General features: G+C 37.4%; 3 protein-coding genes across 3 annotated transcripts; 2 read left to right on the top strand and 1 right to left on the bottom strand.

The window, feature by feature from the left end:
- Positions 1–824: 824 nt before the first annotated feature.
- Positions 825–5,835, top strand: LOC126686438 (protein BREVIS RADIX-like). Its single transcript, XM_050380491.2, has 7 exons — positions 825–990; positions 1,319–1,374; positions 2,428–2,550; positions 4,315–4,694; positions 4,897–5,026; positions 5,145–5,497; positions 5,580–5,835. The coding sequence occupies exons 3-7, from the start codon at positions 2,446–2,448 to the stop codon at positions 5,656–5,658; spliced, it is 1,047 nt and encodes a 348-aa protein (XP_050236448.1). The 5' UTR covers positions 825–990; positions 1,319–1,374; positions 2,428–2,445; the 3' UTR covers positions 5,659–5,835.
- Positions 5,836–6,549: 714 nt separating this feature from the next.
- LOC126686449 (uncharacterized) lies at positions 6,550–7,787 on the top strand. The gene is made up of 2 exons (XM_050380503.2): positions 6,550–6,784; positions 6,973–7,787. The coding sequence occupies exons 1-2, from the start codon at positions 6,724–6,726 to the stop codon at positions 7,587–7,589; spliced, it is 678 nt and encodes a 225-aa protein (XP_050236460.1). The 5' UTR covers positions 6,550–6,723; the 3' UTR covers positions 7,590–7,787.
- Positions 7,788–8,168: 381 nt separating this feature from the next.
- LOC126665594 (E3 ubiquitin-protein ligase SINA-like 10) lies at positions 8,169–9,022 on the bottom strand. Its single transcript, XM_050358432.1, has 2 exons — positions 8,936–9,022; positions 8,169–8,849 (listed from the first exon to the last, which is right to left on the bottom strand). The coding sequence occupies exons 1-2, from the start codon at positions 9,020–9,022 to the stop codon at positions 8,169–8,171; spliced, it is 768 nt and encodes a 255-aa protein (XP_050214389.1).
- Positions 9,023–17,194: the final 8,172 nt, after the last annotated feature.

The following is a 17,194-nucleotide window of genomic DNA, read 5'->3' as shown; positions in this document are numbered from 1 at the left end:
GCCCTTTCTGTTCAGTTGCCCCTTATGAACCAGAACTCCAATTTAACCAGATTGGATCGAATAAAATCGCTCGAACATGAGAGAGCTGGTTGCCTAAAGAACCGTTTGATTAGCAAACAAATAAAAAAAAAAGGACAAAAAGAGATGCAATTTCAGTGACTGGATGGAGTTGCATTTATTTAGCTAATTTATGTGATTAGTCCATTAATCGGTTAATTTTGATATGCTTTTGTAAAGTACGTTCAGTTGGTATACATGTAAGGTTAGAAATACTTTTAAACCTCGTTAACTTTTTAAGTGTCTAATACTCGCGCTGATTTTGATCATCGGTCCGGTCAGAACGGGTTCTCAATCAAATCATAAGAGTTGAGCGTTTCGTCGATTCAGTTCTACTGGTTTGATCTGGGGGTCGATATCAAATAGAGCTGAAATTGACATCTTAATATTGTTTTAAAATATTATTTGACCTATAAACTATACGTTTTTAATTTTTTGCAAGTTCAAACTTTTCAAATCAATTCTAAATTTTTTAAATTTGTGTTAAAATTAAAAAACACGCCAAATTTTATGATTTTTAAAGTAATTAAGTAAATATTTTTTTAAATAATATATAAAATACATCACTTTTCATTTTAAATAAAAATATATTTATTTTTTTGTCTATATGACCTCTAAACTATTTTATTATTCTATTGAATTTTTTAATTTTTTTTTTTATATAACGCCATGTCAGCAAAGGTGGGTAATTGACGGCAAAACTTGGATGGCGTCAATGTTGAGTATTATTGTATATAAATAAGAGAATCCCAAATTGTTCTTTTTCCTTGTCTGTACGTTTGGTTCGACAAAATCCGATTCTTTTCCCTTTTTATTACAAAAACTTGGTGAATTTTCTCTTTTCTTCTTCTTCTTCTTGTCATAAATTATTTATGGAAATCAACCCCATTCAAGGGATTTGATTCACCACCATTCTCATTTCGATGATTTAAGGTGGGATTTTCTTCTCCATTTCATTTCATTTTTCAAAAAAAGCTTTAAATTTGAGCTGATTTACAAAACCAAACCCATCTGGGTATGGTTTTTCTTTTCTTTTTCCAAGAAAAACTCTACTTTCTTACTAACCAAACAGGCCATTTTTATCTTTTCTTTTCTTGGACGCTGCTTTTGCTAAAGATTAAAGAAAAAAAAAAGAGTTCCAATCACTCCATTGCTTTAGTTTGAAACCCTTTTCAACTTTCTCGGCAACCAAACAGACCATCGCTTTAATCACTCCTCTCCATTGATTTTCTTTCACATTCTAAGTGAAACCCATTTGCAGGTGATAGTTGATGAAAGCTGATTTGAATTTATAATATTGAAGAAGGGAAATCAGAGGTAAGTCATTTTCATGTTTAATATATCACAAACATATAAACACAACTCATGTCTCCTTGTCTATTCACACACCCCTTTCACCTTTTTAGGTACGCTCGGTCTACTACGTTATTCATTTATGAACTAAACAAATCACTTTAAAATAAATCATCTAAATTACGGCATTAATCGTAAATTTGTCTGCTAAAATCCATCAAGTATTGTATTCTAAAATGATCGGTTTAGTTTGCAAATGATGTAGTAGACTGAATCTATTAGAAATTCCGCTTAATTCGTTTTCATTTTATTTTATTTTTGTGTACATTAATTAAAGCAAATGGGCATAGAATGAGACACCCATTTTTCTTTAGTTTTAAAAGAATGGAATGGACCCAATTTGTTTTCTCTTTTCTATCACTCCGATCCCGAGTCTTAGTTTAGTTTTTGCTTTTGCTTTTGTCTTCCACTTCATCATTTGTCTCATAGAAACAAAAAATAAATCCCTTTTCTTAAAAGAAAACAAAAACCATTTTCAGTTGTAATATATTCATATTAATGATTAGTATTTTGATATTATTTTTTACGAACTCTAAAATTGTAAAAATAGATGTAATTAATGTTTTATTTGAAGAGTCGTGAGCTAAATTATTAAAATAAATTAAATTTCGTTTACATGAATTCGTCCGGTATATTTAAGGATTAAAATGTAATTTGGTCATTTTTGTTATAATGTATTGAAGTGGTGTAGATATATAGATAAAATAGCATAAATATGGTGTTTTAAGATAAAAGGGTATAAATCCATAGTAGGCATATAAAATTATTGTACGTCAAATAATATCAAAAATATTGCTTTTAGAAGACGGAATGTCTAATTTTTTTCACCGGGTTAGAGTCAATCTTCTCGGTCTTTATTCGCTATAGTAATTTATTCTCGAAAAAAAGTAATTTATGTATGTTTTTTTTTTAATGATTAGAAGAGAATGTTTATTAATGTTTGACCATTTATAATACTACTGCTACCAGTTTGACCCGAAATAATGGCTAATAAGGTAAATATGATGTGATGAGCAGGGGTAGAAGAGTAAAAAGATGTTTACATGTATAGCCTGCACAAAGCCCGGAGCTGAGGAAGGTGAAGAAGCAGCCCGTGGTACTCCCTCTACTAAAGAAGCCGTCAAAAGCCTGACGGCGCAGGTCCTTACACTTTTATTACTTTCACATTAATCAAAATAAATATTTATTCCGTCTTAAAATAATAGTCCACATAGTTTGAAAAAAACGTAATTTACATTTATATTTTTTAATTCTTTTTCTATTGTCACGCTTTACTATAGTTAAATCATTTTTTAAATAATGATAATGAAATATAATTTTAAATATAGAAAACATAAAAAATTTAGTTTTAAATTTATGGCTTAATTGCACCAAAAATCACCAACTTTCGCGTGTTTTTGGTATTTAACATAATCTTTTTTTCTTGGCATAAAAAATCATCAACTTTCATTTTTTGGCATATTCGTCCACATGCCGTTTCCTTTGAAAAATTAAGCGTAAAACGACGTCATTTTAGCGCAAAACGACGCCATTTTACATTCAAAACGGCGCCGTTTCACAACTCGTGGACTAATATGCCAAAAAATGAAAGTTTGTGATTTTTTATGCCAAGAAAAAAAGATTATGTTAAATACCAAAAACACGCGAAAGTTTGTGATTTTTTATGCAATTAAGCCTAAATTTATTGATTTACTAGAAATGGATAATTATTTTGAAATGGATGTAATATAAGTTTTATACTAAATTACTATAGTAATTAACTTTTATTTGATACAAAATTAATAAAATAAACAAATTTGTATGGATTGGGGGGGGGGGGGAGTTTATTTTAGCTAGCTAATAATAATTAGCTATAGTTTTAAAGTTTTTATTATAAATTTGATAGAAGAATAATGTAATTAAGTGCATGGACCTCACGTGGGGACCATGGTTTTGATATAATATGAATTTGGCAGCTTAATTCATATACGTGAAAGCTGCCAAAATTCACCTAGCCCAAATGATGTGGCTAGAGTCGAGACTCATGTAGTCGATTTTTCATAATGAAATCTAATCTTTCGATAAAAAAAAAAACCTATTAATGCATATAATTGTATCAAATTCATTCATTTTTTAGTCTGTAACAATTGGATTATTCTTTTTAATAATAATGCAATTCTTTTCTTTTCAAGTATGATAATCAGCCCCTCTTCAATCTCTTATAAAGGCTAGTCATGAAAAATTTAATAAAGTGTTTTAAGAACATAACATTGTAGAAGAATTCTTATCCACAGCACAATATTAGGATTTTAAAGTGGTGGGAGATTCATTAATATTTTGTTGATAAGAAGAAAAAAAGAAGGCAAGTGATTAATGTGTGTCTGAGGGAAGAACCGATTCCGAATAGAATAGACCTCCGGTTCTCGGACAAACCGGTTGGTCGGGTTGGGTTGGTAAAGTAGTACCTCAAAGCTCAAACAATAAAATAGAATCTGCTGCTGCTGCTCCTATCATTAATTGTCTTCAACTACTGCATCTATTCACATGCTGCTTCTGCTTATTAGCTTGTTCAAAGATCCCTTTTCCTGCCGTAAATTCTACTTTTCTAAAACACACAGCCTTATACATTCTGTCATTCCAGGACAAAGTGATTCTGCTACTTATTCTCACATCAATAAACATTACAGGAAATTTCAAATTCTTTTAGTATAGCATACTCGGTCGAATCCGATAGGTCCAAAATTAATGATTCTCATGCACGCTTTATGCGGACCATTATTCGTAATGAAGATGATATTTAATAATGCACGCACTTGTACAATATTTTAGTGCTTTATGAATAACTCGATCGTTTCTTAAGTTTGCAATGACTGATATACTGCTGGTATGGACTTCTTATCAACTTTGAATTTCAATGATGTACAGATAAAAGACATTGCACTTAAATTCTCGGGTAAGCAATGCAAGCCGTGCACGGGATCCAGCAGTTATAGGAAAGGACAGAGACCTTACCCGGACTTTGATGTGGCTTCTGAAGGCGTTCCTTACCCCTATTTCGGAGGTGGAAGCTCGAGCTCGACGCCTGCATGGGATTTCCCAAGTGCAGGTCACCATAGGGGCCCAAGGGGTGACTCAAGATTTACCGGGGTATTGAGTGGTGATCAGACTCCAAGGGCAGATTCTTGTGATGTCTTGCTGGAAGAGGATGAATCTAAGGAGTGGATGGCGCAGGTTGAGCCGGGAGTTCACATCACTTTTGTGTCTCTTCCTAATGGGGGAAATGATTTAAAGCGTATTCGCTTCAGGTTTGAATGATATGTTTTCTTTTCAACCTGCTAACTTAAGACTCAAATTCAAGCGGACAATTGCAAAGTCCTTTCATAAAATTCAAACTAATATGAAGTTGGAATTAGCAACCTTAAACAGTAAGCAATACGCAATTGATTTAAGGCTAAATTATCTTGTACAAAATCAAACTGACACTGCTGGACGGTTTTGGTTTTGAAGCCGAGAGATGTTTAACAAGTGGCAAGCCCAGCGATGGTGGGGTGAGAACTATGATAGAATCATGGAGCTTTACAATGTCCAGAGATTTAACCGTCAAGCTCTTAATACTCCGCCGAGGTCTGAGGATGAGGTAAAGACATACTATACACTTCACTTGGTCTTAAGTCACACTGAGCTGTTATCAAATTGTTGATTATGTTTTTATACCACTAGAAATGCATAACTGGTAGTTGCTTATTCATTGGCAGCAAAGAGATTCTTCTTATTCAAGATTGGGATCTGCAAGGGAAAGCCCTATGGTCCCATCATACACACCAAGAAATCACTACAAACCCTCGGGAAGTAGAGGGTATTTTCCATCTGACGTTATGGAACAAGTTGGCGGCCAAAATTACCATGCGGGTTCGAGTGGGCCAAGAGGTGAGGCATCTTCTCTGGATGCATCAAGGACAACAACATCGTCTAGAGACGAGCCTTCTGTATCTGCTAGCAATGCTAGTGATCTCGAATCAGAATGGGTCGAGGAAGACGAGCCTGGTGTGTACATTACTATCAGACAATTAGCGGATGGCAACAGGGAGCTACGGAGAGTGAGATTCAGGTAATTTCTCACACAAACTATCACTTGAACGGCTATTGCTACAAGAAAATATGAAATTTACTTTTTCGGTTAATTTTCGCAGCCGGGAAAAATTCGGAGAAGTGCATGCGAAGACATGGTGGGAAGAGAACCGAGAAAGAATACAAACTCAATACCTATAAATAGAATTTACAATGTTAGCAGTTGAATTCAGGGAAAGAAGAAAAGTTTTGTCATTACCTATGAAGGTTTTTTCATTATTAATTCTTTTTACAGAGATATGGCATTGCAACATATACTGTCACACTCATTTCTTTATAATGCCAAGTTTACTAACATGGTTTCAGGTTTTGTCTCAATTCTTGTCATTTGATTTAAAAACACTACTTGTTTGGTCTGTTCTGTTCACAACTCTTAGCATCACACCTTTACATATTCAAAGGAAATGCCATCAGTTTTATGTCATGCTGTGGACCTACCAATTCTGTGATTTTTTAAATATTTGTTTTAATTTACGAAGAGTGACGATATTTCCAGAGCAAATTTTGATATGCCCAGAGCAGTTTCTAAAATTTGGACATTATTACCTTTTTACAAAGGGTGGCTCTATTTACAGAGTAAGAAGAGCAAATCTTCATATTTTTACAAAAGTTTTTCCCTCTTTTCTGACTAATAATCACCCATGGCACCTCAATTTTGGGGGTACGGGCGCTAAACCCCCTGATGTTTAAAAACGGGCAGTAAACTCCCTGAACTTTGAGGCGGCGCTCACAAAACCCCCTAAGATCAAATATCGCCGTTTTTTTCGTTTTCTGTCGACGTGGCATCCAATTTCTCGTCCGGACACCAAATGGCGGCGCCTGTCCCCCCTGCATGCATGTCTGACACCTGCTGCTTGTGTAAGAATGCGTCAGTTGACTTTTTATAAAAAAAAAAAATGAAAATTAACCGCGGTAATTTATTTTTTTCTCTCTCCTACTTTTCCTTTTCCCCACTCGCTCCCCTCACTTCTGTTTCACTATTTTGTTCAAATATTTTCGCCACGCTTCGTCTTCTTCCCCCTCACTGCCGCTTTTTCGTTTCTTCGCTGACACTGACCTAGGGTTTGTTCTTTTCCCATTTTTCTCTCAATCTTTCTCATTTTTCTCGCATTCTTCCCAATTCTTCCTCCATTGTTCAACATTGTCTTTCATTTACCGAAGTGTTTTTAAATTTTTGTCTTGTCTGTCTCTGTTAATTTTCAGAAAATGGGATCCAAAAAAACGACGAAATTGGGAAAAGAAGAAAGAGAAGGGAAGAAACGAAAAGGTATGATTTTTCTGGTCTCTGTTATTTTTTTTTTATTATTTTGAATTTTGGGGTTGATTTTTTATGGGATGTTGTTTTTTGTGGGTATTTTGTTTCTAGTTTGTCATTTGATGTTGTTTCAGTTTGGGTTTTACTTGTTCAGTAATTGAAAATTGTTTGTTTGTTTTTAAATTTGTTGGTTTGCGCAGCTACTAGTGAAGAACGTTTTTTTGAGGTCTTTGAAATTATTCTTAACTACAATGGAGACTTTGAATGGTTTGGTTATTTTAATGAGGATGTGGCTGTCAGAAAATTTCATATTGAGGATATAGGATTAAATAGTCTAGATAAGTGGTTACTTGAATTGAAGGTTCAGGGATTGTTAATGTATTATTGGAGGCGGGCTGGCATGTATACTGAAGAATTAATTCCTATGGAAAACGATGACCATGTCATGGACATGGCACTGGCTGGGGCACAAGATGGTAGTGTTGATGTGTATGTTAGGAAGTTAAGCTGTGATGACGTGTGCAACCTAAGGCCTGTATTTGGACAAACATTATTTGAGTTGAAAGAACTTGAAGATGGGGATGATGCATTGGAGCTGCAGGCTGTTGCTGAGGCTGAACCAGTGCAGGTGCTGCAGATTGAAGGTCCCGGTGAACCAGTGGAGGTGCTGCAGATTGAAGGTCCCGGTGAACCAGTGGAGGTGCTGCAGATTGAAGGTCCCGGTGAACCAGTGGAGGTGCTGCAAAGTGAAGTTGTTGATGAACCTGAAGTTGTTGATGAACCCCTGGAGAAGCAGCAGTCTGGTGGTTCAGACTGAAGATTGACACACTTGAGTTACCTTTTTTGTGCAAAGTTATGCATCAACAGTTGTAACCTTTTAGGTTAATATTTATTTTGCAATTAGTATTAATACTGAGAATTTATATTTTTGCGCTGGTTGATTAAATGTTGGAGAAGTATTGTTTGTTTGCTTATGATATTCCCGTTTATTATTGTGAATTGGTCGTTATTGAAACGTTATTTGTGTTTGTACGTGTTGGTTGGTTTGGTTTTTAGGAAGCTAAACTTAACGATCATACGTGGACCCTGAACTTTAGGACCGTTGTTCAGTTGTGGACCTTAAACTTTATTTACTTGTTCAACCAAGGACCCTGATCTTGTATTATGTAATCAAGTAAAGACCCTAAAAATAATATGTTAAGAAACATACAATAATTAGTATATTACGTCTATTTTAAAACACATATTGATCAAAAGTCTTACATATTAAACAAACAGAAAAGGTTACTACAAAAAAACTAACTTATATATTCTCAGTTTTCTAAATAAAGTTACGACACAAAAACTTAATACATCATCAAGACCTAGAATTTGACTTCGGGCAGCATCCTTGTCATTATATGTCATCCTCCGAACCAAGCTCCCATGATCGACATATACAAAGCTCCATCTTTACCAACCCGTCAGGAAAAAAATCACGATCACTGCTATCAATAAGTAACCCTGTCAACGAACGGTAGTAACTGTTGGTGTCTTGAAAATTCTTCGTAGAAGAATGAAACCTGTCAACGGAGGATTCAGTAAATTTTATTTCGATGTCATAAGGACAGCGTCCGTTTGACATTGGTCCCAGACAAAACACAGTTATAATATTCCCATAAGAAGACGTTGTGTTGTTCAGAACAAACACAGTGTCTGATGTGTCCTCTTGGAGAAGTAAGCCCCTATCATCCAAGTTCAGAGAAACACCGAATCTACGTCCAAAATGAAATGGTATAAAAGAATCTGTATGCATCTCTTTGCAGTGACCATAAATCATTTTGGACGACCCTTTGACGGTGCAGTCTGGAAGCGGGCATGAACACGCTACGAAGGAACAGTACTTCTCGTGTTTTGTCTTTGCGTCGTAACTGAAGCTTTCAGTGCATCCATAAATTTTGTTCTGGCAAAACACTGTAGCAGCCTCCACGACCGCTTCCATTGCCCGATTTCTCATTGATCCTATGGGCAAAGTGCAAGAATGGCAATTTTTAACCTTCACAGAGCATGTGCTGCAAGTTGTGTGGCCATTCTCACACTGAAGAAAATAAACTGTTATATGATAAACAATAAACTAATCAAAAAGTTCAAAAAATGAAAACATATAAATGAAATGTAAAAAACCTGAATAATTGGAGGAATTAACGGTTCGCAGCAGATGGGGCAATCCATAACTTCAAGATTAAATGAACGAACTATATTATCAGACATAGCTTTGTTTTTTTTTAATATGAAGAAGGATCTCTGTAAGAAGCAAGTCGGTTGTAATTAAGCATGATAACTTGTTTAAATAAGTTGGATACTTGTCTTTTCATATTCAACCTAACCATCGTGTTGTTTCCCAAGTCAGTGGATGTACTTAATGGGGGTAATCAAAGGGTATATACTTAATGACCAACGGATGAGTTTGTTGGTTTCGTAAACATAATTAATGATGAGACAAGTCAGTAGTTATAATTAATGATATTGGGCTGCATACTACACCAACATCCATAATATAATAATTACTGTAGTAAATTAATAATTACTGTACAAAATTTAAAATTACATAAAATTAATGATAAGACAAGTCAAGTTTTTTTCATTAATAATACGCAACATTACATTAAAGGAAACAACATTACATCTGTTAATATTTTTATCATTTTTTCTTCATGCAATGAAAGGCTACACTGCATCCTGCAACTGCACAAGCAGCACAAAAACCAAACTTCATGATCCTGGTTGACCTCTTCAAGTCTGCACACTTGACCTCCATGTCCTTGATCTGGCCCTTCAGTATGTCTATCTCCATAAAAAGTAGACCGCTTTCCTCAAACAAGATTCCATTTTCATCGCGATACATCTCAATGGACTCCTTCAATCCCTGATTTTCGTCTATGTACATTTCATGGGACTCCTTCAATCCCTGGAACTCGTCATTTTTAGCAGCAAGCAAACTTTTGGCCTCCTCCAGTTCAACAGTCATGACATTAATGTCACTTTTCAAGCCTCGGACCACCGACATTTGGTAAGGCATGTCATTGTCTAGCCAGGCAAAAAAATCACACTGATTCTGGAAAATTTAGGTCGAAAAAATAAAGGCTTCAGACATGCAACAATTTGAACAAAGAAATAAAGGCTAAGTACATGCAGTAAAGCACATCAATTACTTACAGTTCTGTTTGAACAAGTGTAAAATCTTCGACCTGGGTTTCTATCCGTTGACGAAATTTGTAAACGACATGGGATGCCGCAATCGCAAACCACTGGTGGAGATACCCGTTCCATTTGCGGACGTGTTAAAATACAGTTCGGAATTTTGCAACCCTAGAAGTCTAAGTAGTAAGCGATGGGTGAGAGATGGAAACGAAGAACGAAATAAGAAAACCAGCTACTTATTGACTATTTAAGTGGGGCGCTGTTAAAATTCAAATGTAGGCCATGCTGATATCAATTAATAACTAAAGGGCCATAGATGATCATCTATCTAAACATTAGGGTCCACGCGTGATGAAACGTATAATATACAGGTCCACGGTGGATAAGTTATATAATATGAGGGATGAACATTTTATTAACCCTCTGATCAAAAGTCTTACAAATAAACTTAAGGGCCATGAATAACAATTTATCAAATCTCAGGGTCCATGATTGATTAGTAATATTTGTTTAGGGTCTGCACTTGAATGGCAGTATTCCTATCTACTCACTAACATCATCATATATCAAAAATCGGCAAATTAATAGACAGGAAATATAATTTACATAAATAGACAAGAAATTCACAGAAAAACGACAACCAACCAACACCCACATGTTCAGGACAGATTCAGTTAGAGTATCTGGGCACAAAATAGAAGGTCCAAAATAAACATTATCTAGGCACAAAATAAATCTAGCCCTGCCTAGGTCTTTTCCTCAGATGTTCCTTGTATCTTTCAGACGCTTCTGTACTACTCTTCTTCTTGCGCTGTCTTTTGGGTGGAGCACCATCATCAACTGCACTCGTTTGGCTGTCAAGATTACAAGCAGCTTCTGTTTCAGTGGTGTGCTGGGGACGCATGCGGCACTTCAGTAGTAGCCTACAAAAAAAACACAATTAGAAGGGAGATTGTACTTACACAGGCAACCGAAATTTCAGAAAGTTACTTACTTCACTCTCTGCCATTGGTCCTTCACCTTCATTTACAGATGGCTGCTGTTCACCTCCACCCGAAGCTTGACCTCTTTCCTTTAAATGTTTCCTGATATTGTGCCCAAACTGTCCACATTCGCTACACTTAATTCGCTGACGCCCCTTTCGTGATAACTTGGCCCTCGTCGCTTGTGCATCGCTTGCTTTCTCGGCAGCCTGCTTTTCAAGCTCCTCAGCCTCCAGTCGCCTTACCGTTGCCTTTCTCCCTCTCTTCTTTTGTTGCACTGGTGAGGGTGGGAGTATGATATTGAAGGGGTTTGGGTCTGTTTCCCACATATCAGCCCCATTCATGGGATTGATAACAAAGCTATAAACTCGCTCGTACACCGCTTTGCTATAACAGTCATCAATGTACCGCCGTGGGTGTTCATTGTTCTCATGAATAGCAGCACAGGCATGGACGCATGGAATCCCAGTCAGGTACCATCTTCTACAGGTGCAAGTTCTTTCAGGCAAATTCACCACAAACTGCCCCCCGGGACCACTAACTTGAACTTGTGGGCCGCCGGTAGGGGTTGCGGTGTACTTCCATCCCTCATCGATGATCTTGTCAAGCTTCTTTAAAATTTTAGGGCACACATCAGTCTGAATTTTACTCCCCAAAAGTTGCTTGTCACTTATCCGCTTCATGAGCTGGGTTCTGATCATTTCGAACATGGTCAAAATTGGTTTCACTCTGGCAGCCAGGATGTACTTGTTGAACGCCTCGGCCAGATTGTTGAGGAGAATGTCACACTTCACTTCTGTACCAAAATAGTACCTAGACCAATGCTCTCTTAGTCTAGCACTAATCCACGCGTATGCCTCTGCATGGCTGTCTTCCAAAACCTTCATTGCCGCAACAAATTTGGATTTGTAAGAAGCTATCCCAATGTTCCATATCAGAGGCTTCAAGTGTTGATGGTGAAATGTGGACCTATAATTTGACCACAGATGCCTCCAGCAGAACCTATGCTCAGAATAGGGAAACAGCTCCTTCACGGCGTTGACCAACCCCTGCATGTGAACCATCATAACAGAATGATCAACTATGGACCCTGGATTACAAATTTCAAATCAGCAGTGGACACTAAACATTTTAAACTCATTCAGTGTGGACCTTTAACTATAAATCTGTCATCTACTAAGATCCCTAGAGTTTTTCCTAACATCAACTGCACATTATACTCAGCAAGAAACAAAACAAGCTCCCTGCATGTGAACCATCATAACAGAATGATCAACTATGGCCCCTGGATTACACATTTTAAATCAGCAGTGGACACTAAACATTTTAAACTCATTCAGTGTGGACCTTTAATTATGAATATGTCATCTACAAAGATCCCTAGAGTTTTTCCTAACATCAACTGCACATTATACACCAAAGAGAGCAAGAAACAAAACAAGCTTCTGCATTAAAGAAATTACCTTCTGTTTATCAGACATAAAAACTGTGTCGTTGCCCAAGTGCAGATCCGACTTCAGCAGCTCCATAAACCACGTCCAAGAATCTGTGTTCTCCACCTTCACCCACGCTATTGCAAGGGGGTACATGCAATCATTCGGGTCAATACCGGTTGCAGAAAGCAACTGACCCCCATACTTTCCCTTGAGCCAACAACCGTCAAGGCACACAATCTCCCTAAAGCCATTCCTGAAAGCCTGCTTCATCGCATCAAAACAGACATACATGCCTTAAAATTTCCCTCTCGTCTCTTTAAACTCGACAGTGCTGCCAGAATTTGTTCTAAGGACCTCCCTCCTGTAGTCATACATCTTCTCATACTGTCCATCTTCATCCCCCTCCAACTTATCCAATGCCTTCCTCTTAACTCTTCTTGCTTTCTGGATTGGGATGTTCTGTATCAGCTCTCTTTGGATCTTGCCCTTAAAGTGCTCAGGGGTATAGTTGGGATTGTTTCTGAACTCCTCCAAAAAACTATCTGCCAGATACGCACTTGTGACGTGGAAGTTGGTTGTCCTCTTAGGACAAGTGTGTTCCAAGAAAAAGGTCTTCACTTGGAATGTCTCGTCTTCCGGATTTGCCATATCTAGTTTTGAAGCGAAGACGAAAAAACCACAGTTGGCATAGCACTTGCACCTAACCCGCGTCTTCTCATTAGTGGGGAACCAAACTTGATACCTGTTGACTATTCCCCACTCCCTGCAGGCCTTCTTGAACTGGTGCCTATTATCAAACAACATTCCTTCGGTGAACGAGGGATTGGCTCTCGCAGCCTGCTCATCGAACCTGTTAAACCGCGCACCCGTTTATCAAAATCAGAGGCTGTGTTGTTGTCATCCGATGCAATATAGTCCGACTCAGCTTCATTCAAATCCGGATTTATGGTTCTTTCTACACCACCTGGCCCAAATTCTGGCTGTGAACTACCCCTTGGTCTGCCACCAGACCTCTGTGTTGATTGAACATCGTGTTCATCCCCATCTTGAACTGGAACTGATGACTCTCCGTGTAGTTGGCCTGTTGATCTCAGCTCTGTCAAGAGATCGTCGTCATCATCCCATATATCGTAGTCGGGGTCAACTATGTAATCATCAATATGCTCTTCATCCCCATGCCCCCCCTCCTCTTCCACATTCTGCTCTGCATCCCCATGCCCCCCCTCCTCTTCCACATTCTGCTCTGCATCCCCATGCCCCCCCTCCTCTTCCACATTCTGCTCTGCATCCACATGCCCCCCTTCCTCTTGCACATTCTGTTCTTCATTTACAACTCCCTCAGGAACATCCTTCTCTCTTTCACTGGGCATGTCGAATAGCACCCGAAGCTCAGCTGAAAGGCCATCTAACAACTCATCGAAGTTCCCCCATTTTTGCCACTGGTCCTCAACCTGACTTGGCATCTCAGGTTCCCATTGCAGATCAGCAGCAGGGCCCCTCTGATTAGCTTCTTGATTGACCTCACCAAGGTCCCCTTCGTTCCACATCCCATCACTAGCAGGTAACCCATCATAAAGCCCCTCACTAACCTCATCTATTCCCATCTGCCCATGCTCGTCGTCGTTTGGCCCCTCCATTTGGCCCTCACTCACCCCATCTTTCTGCCCCTCGTTCAGCTCCTCATTTAGCCCCTCATTCAGATTTTGATTTTCTCCCTCATTTAGCCCCTCGTTCAGCCCCTCATTTTGCACCTCCTCAAACCTCTCAGCTAGATTTTTCCCCTCACTAGGCCCCGCCCTCATCAGATCTTCCATAGTATTTTTCATCCACTGTCGAACCTCTGATTCACCAACGGCTGTGTACGGAGGGGGGGGGGGGGGTTCAGGTTCCCATTGGCCTTCAATCATTAGTGGTCCTTGACTTGCTGACCTTCTTCTCAACCATGGCCCCTGGCTCCCTTGCGTTTTCACCCCTGGCCCCTGACTTTGCACCATTCTAATGGCACCTGGCGCCTTTTTTCTGAAGCCACGATCCCCATGCTTCTCCCAATTTTCCTGACTCAACACCAGGCCCAGACTAGGATAACTGAAACTGTCCTTCGGTTCTTCAATTTCCTCTAAGACAACTGCTGATGGAGGGGGAGGACTAGGACTTCTCTTAGGCTTTAATTTCCTAACATCCCCAACGGAGTACTCCCTAACGTACACCTCAACACTCCCCGCCTTTGACCCAGCCCTAGCCATTTCCATAAAATCATCCTCATGGCTAATTGGTTTTATCCCCACGTTATATTCTACGGCTGTCTCTTTCCAATGGTAGTCAACAAGCTTCTTGGGTAACAGTTTTGCCACCCATTTATCAAACTTACCCATTGTAATGACATCAAGGTTATATACCCTACTCTTCACTTCCCCGTTATGATATCCCCACTCCCCAAGTTCCCCACCAATGTGTAAGTTGATGGTAAAACAATTTAATTCTGCAGGGAAAACTGAAAAATAGAAAAAAAAAGCAACACTAAATTCAACCAACCAACCATCATTAAGTACACAAACAATAATACTTAATTGTCTAAAACAGCAGTTCCAACACATAAAGACATATTAAAAACTCTACTATCGCAATCACCAAGCATAGCAAGCATATTCTATTATTCAAAAAGCATATACAGCCAAAAAAAATGGTCCCAAACCAATCAACCAATTTATCTCTAAAAAAACAATTTGACATGTTTCTTAATTAAGTGGTCCTACAAATTTATCAACTTTTACAGTCATCAACCCCCGCCAATTTCTTACAAAAATGTCCTATAAAATAGACTACAAGCATACCTTCAACAACATCATCGCTGCTGGAACTATCCATCAAGCCATACCCAGCAGTTCCAGGAGGCCCGCTTCTGGAATCACTCTTTTCTTTTCGTTTTCGTCTACTGAATCCTTTTCTCTTCATTTTTTGCAGCCACACAAACTAAAAACCTGCCAACATGTTAGTGGAGTTAAAATTTCTAACCAACCCACAAAAAATCAAATAACGAGTAACTTTAAATTTCTAACATTTAATCACTTTCTTAATCACTTTCTTGTTCTTTGTTGCAGAAGTAATGTTCTCTTTTAGTTAGGTTTTTCAGCGATTTTACTTATATTTTTTACACTTCGGTAAATGAAAGACAATGTTGAACAATGGAGGAAGAATGGGGAAGAATGCGAGAAAAATGAGAAAGATTGAGAGAAAAATGGGAAAGGAACAAACCCTAGGTTAGTGTCAGCGAAGAAACGAAAAAACGAGGGGAAGAAGACGAAGCGTGGCGAAAATATTTGAAACGAAAATAGTGAAACGGAAGTGAGGGGAGCGAGTGGGGAAAAGGAAAAGTAGGAGAGAGAAAAAAATAAATTACCGCGGTTACTTTTCATTTGTTTTTTTTATAAAAAGTCAACTGACGCATTCTTACACAAGCAGCAGGTGTCAGACATGCATGCAGGGGGGACAGGCGCCGCCATTTGGTGTCCGGACGAGAAATTGGATGCCACGTCGACAGAAAACGAAAAACGGCGATATTTGGTCTTAGGGGGTTTTGTGAGCGCCAGCTCAAAGTTCAGGAAGTTTACTGCCCGTTTTTAAACATCAGGGGGTTTAGCGCCCATACCCCCAAAGTTGAGGTGCCATGGGTGATTATTAGCCCTCTTTTCTAAATAAGAGATTTATGAACTCATAATAAATAAGGGTGATTTTGTCAAAACGAAAAAATTTGCTCTGTCTTTATCAAATTCTGCTTTGGAAATAGCACCACCCTTTTACAAATAGATAATTACTATTTCCTTTTTTTAATTTACTATTATTATTCCTAAATTAGTTTTTTTTTGGAAAGTAATAAATACCTAAATCTTCTTTGCATCAATCTCTTTTTTTTTTCATTCAAACATAACTCTTTTGATAAATTGAAAATTAAATTTGAACAATAAAAGAAATTTCTGACGTAGTATCATTCAGGTAAGCTAATATTATAAACTCTTTACAATTCCTTTGATATTTTTTTCATTGGTATAGTGCTCACATCCTCCTATGCTAATTCTTATTTGGGTTATTTTGCTAAACTAAACATTAAACTACGATATTTAGTTTTTATTTTTCAAATAGATTTATAAAATTACATTTCAAAATATTAATAAAAATATTGAAAACCACAATTTTTTTTATGCATGTAGAAACAATTTTTTTGAGTTTAATATAACTTTATACTACGACAATGTCACTAATCGTTTCTGTATTATATATGCTAATTAAGAAAAATAACATATTGGCAAAAAAAATAACATGTTAAATTATATCGATTACTTCCCAAAAAGACCAAGCTAATTTAGGAATAAAAATATTAAATCAAAAAAGGAGATAATTGACTAATTATAAAAGGATAATGATGTTCAAATGTTAAAATCTTCTCTGTCCCTATCAAAACTTGCTCTGAAACTATCGCCTAAATAATAACTAAGCATAAACACTTTATTTTCATATAAATATTGCAATTTCATGTTTTTTAAGATGGTAAGAGCATCTCCATTGCATGTTGTATTTTTTGTGCTATTTTTAGCACAAAATAAGATAAAATGCTACATATAGCACATATTATTGAAATTCACTCCATTGCAAAATGCTAAACTAAATGCTAAATCTATAATTTTATAAGTGATTATCATTATTGATGGCAAATCTGTAAATAATTTAGATATAATAAAATTTGGCATATGCTAAACTTTCTAACAAATTTGGCACAAAATTTAGCATATGCTAAATTTAGCACATGAAATACAAGTGCAATGGAGATG

This window comes from Mercurialis annua, linkage group LG1-X, assembly GCF_937616625.2.
Source record: "Mercurialis annua linkage group LG1-X, ddMerAnnu1.2, whole genome shotgun sequence".
Lineage (NCBI taxonomy): Eukaryota > Viridiplantae > Streptophyta > Magnoliopsida > Malpighiales > Euphorbiaceae > Mercurialis > Mercurialis annua.
The sequence above is the reverse complement of the archived record's forward strand: the minus strand, read 5'-3'. Positions and strand labels throughout refer to the sequence as shown.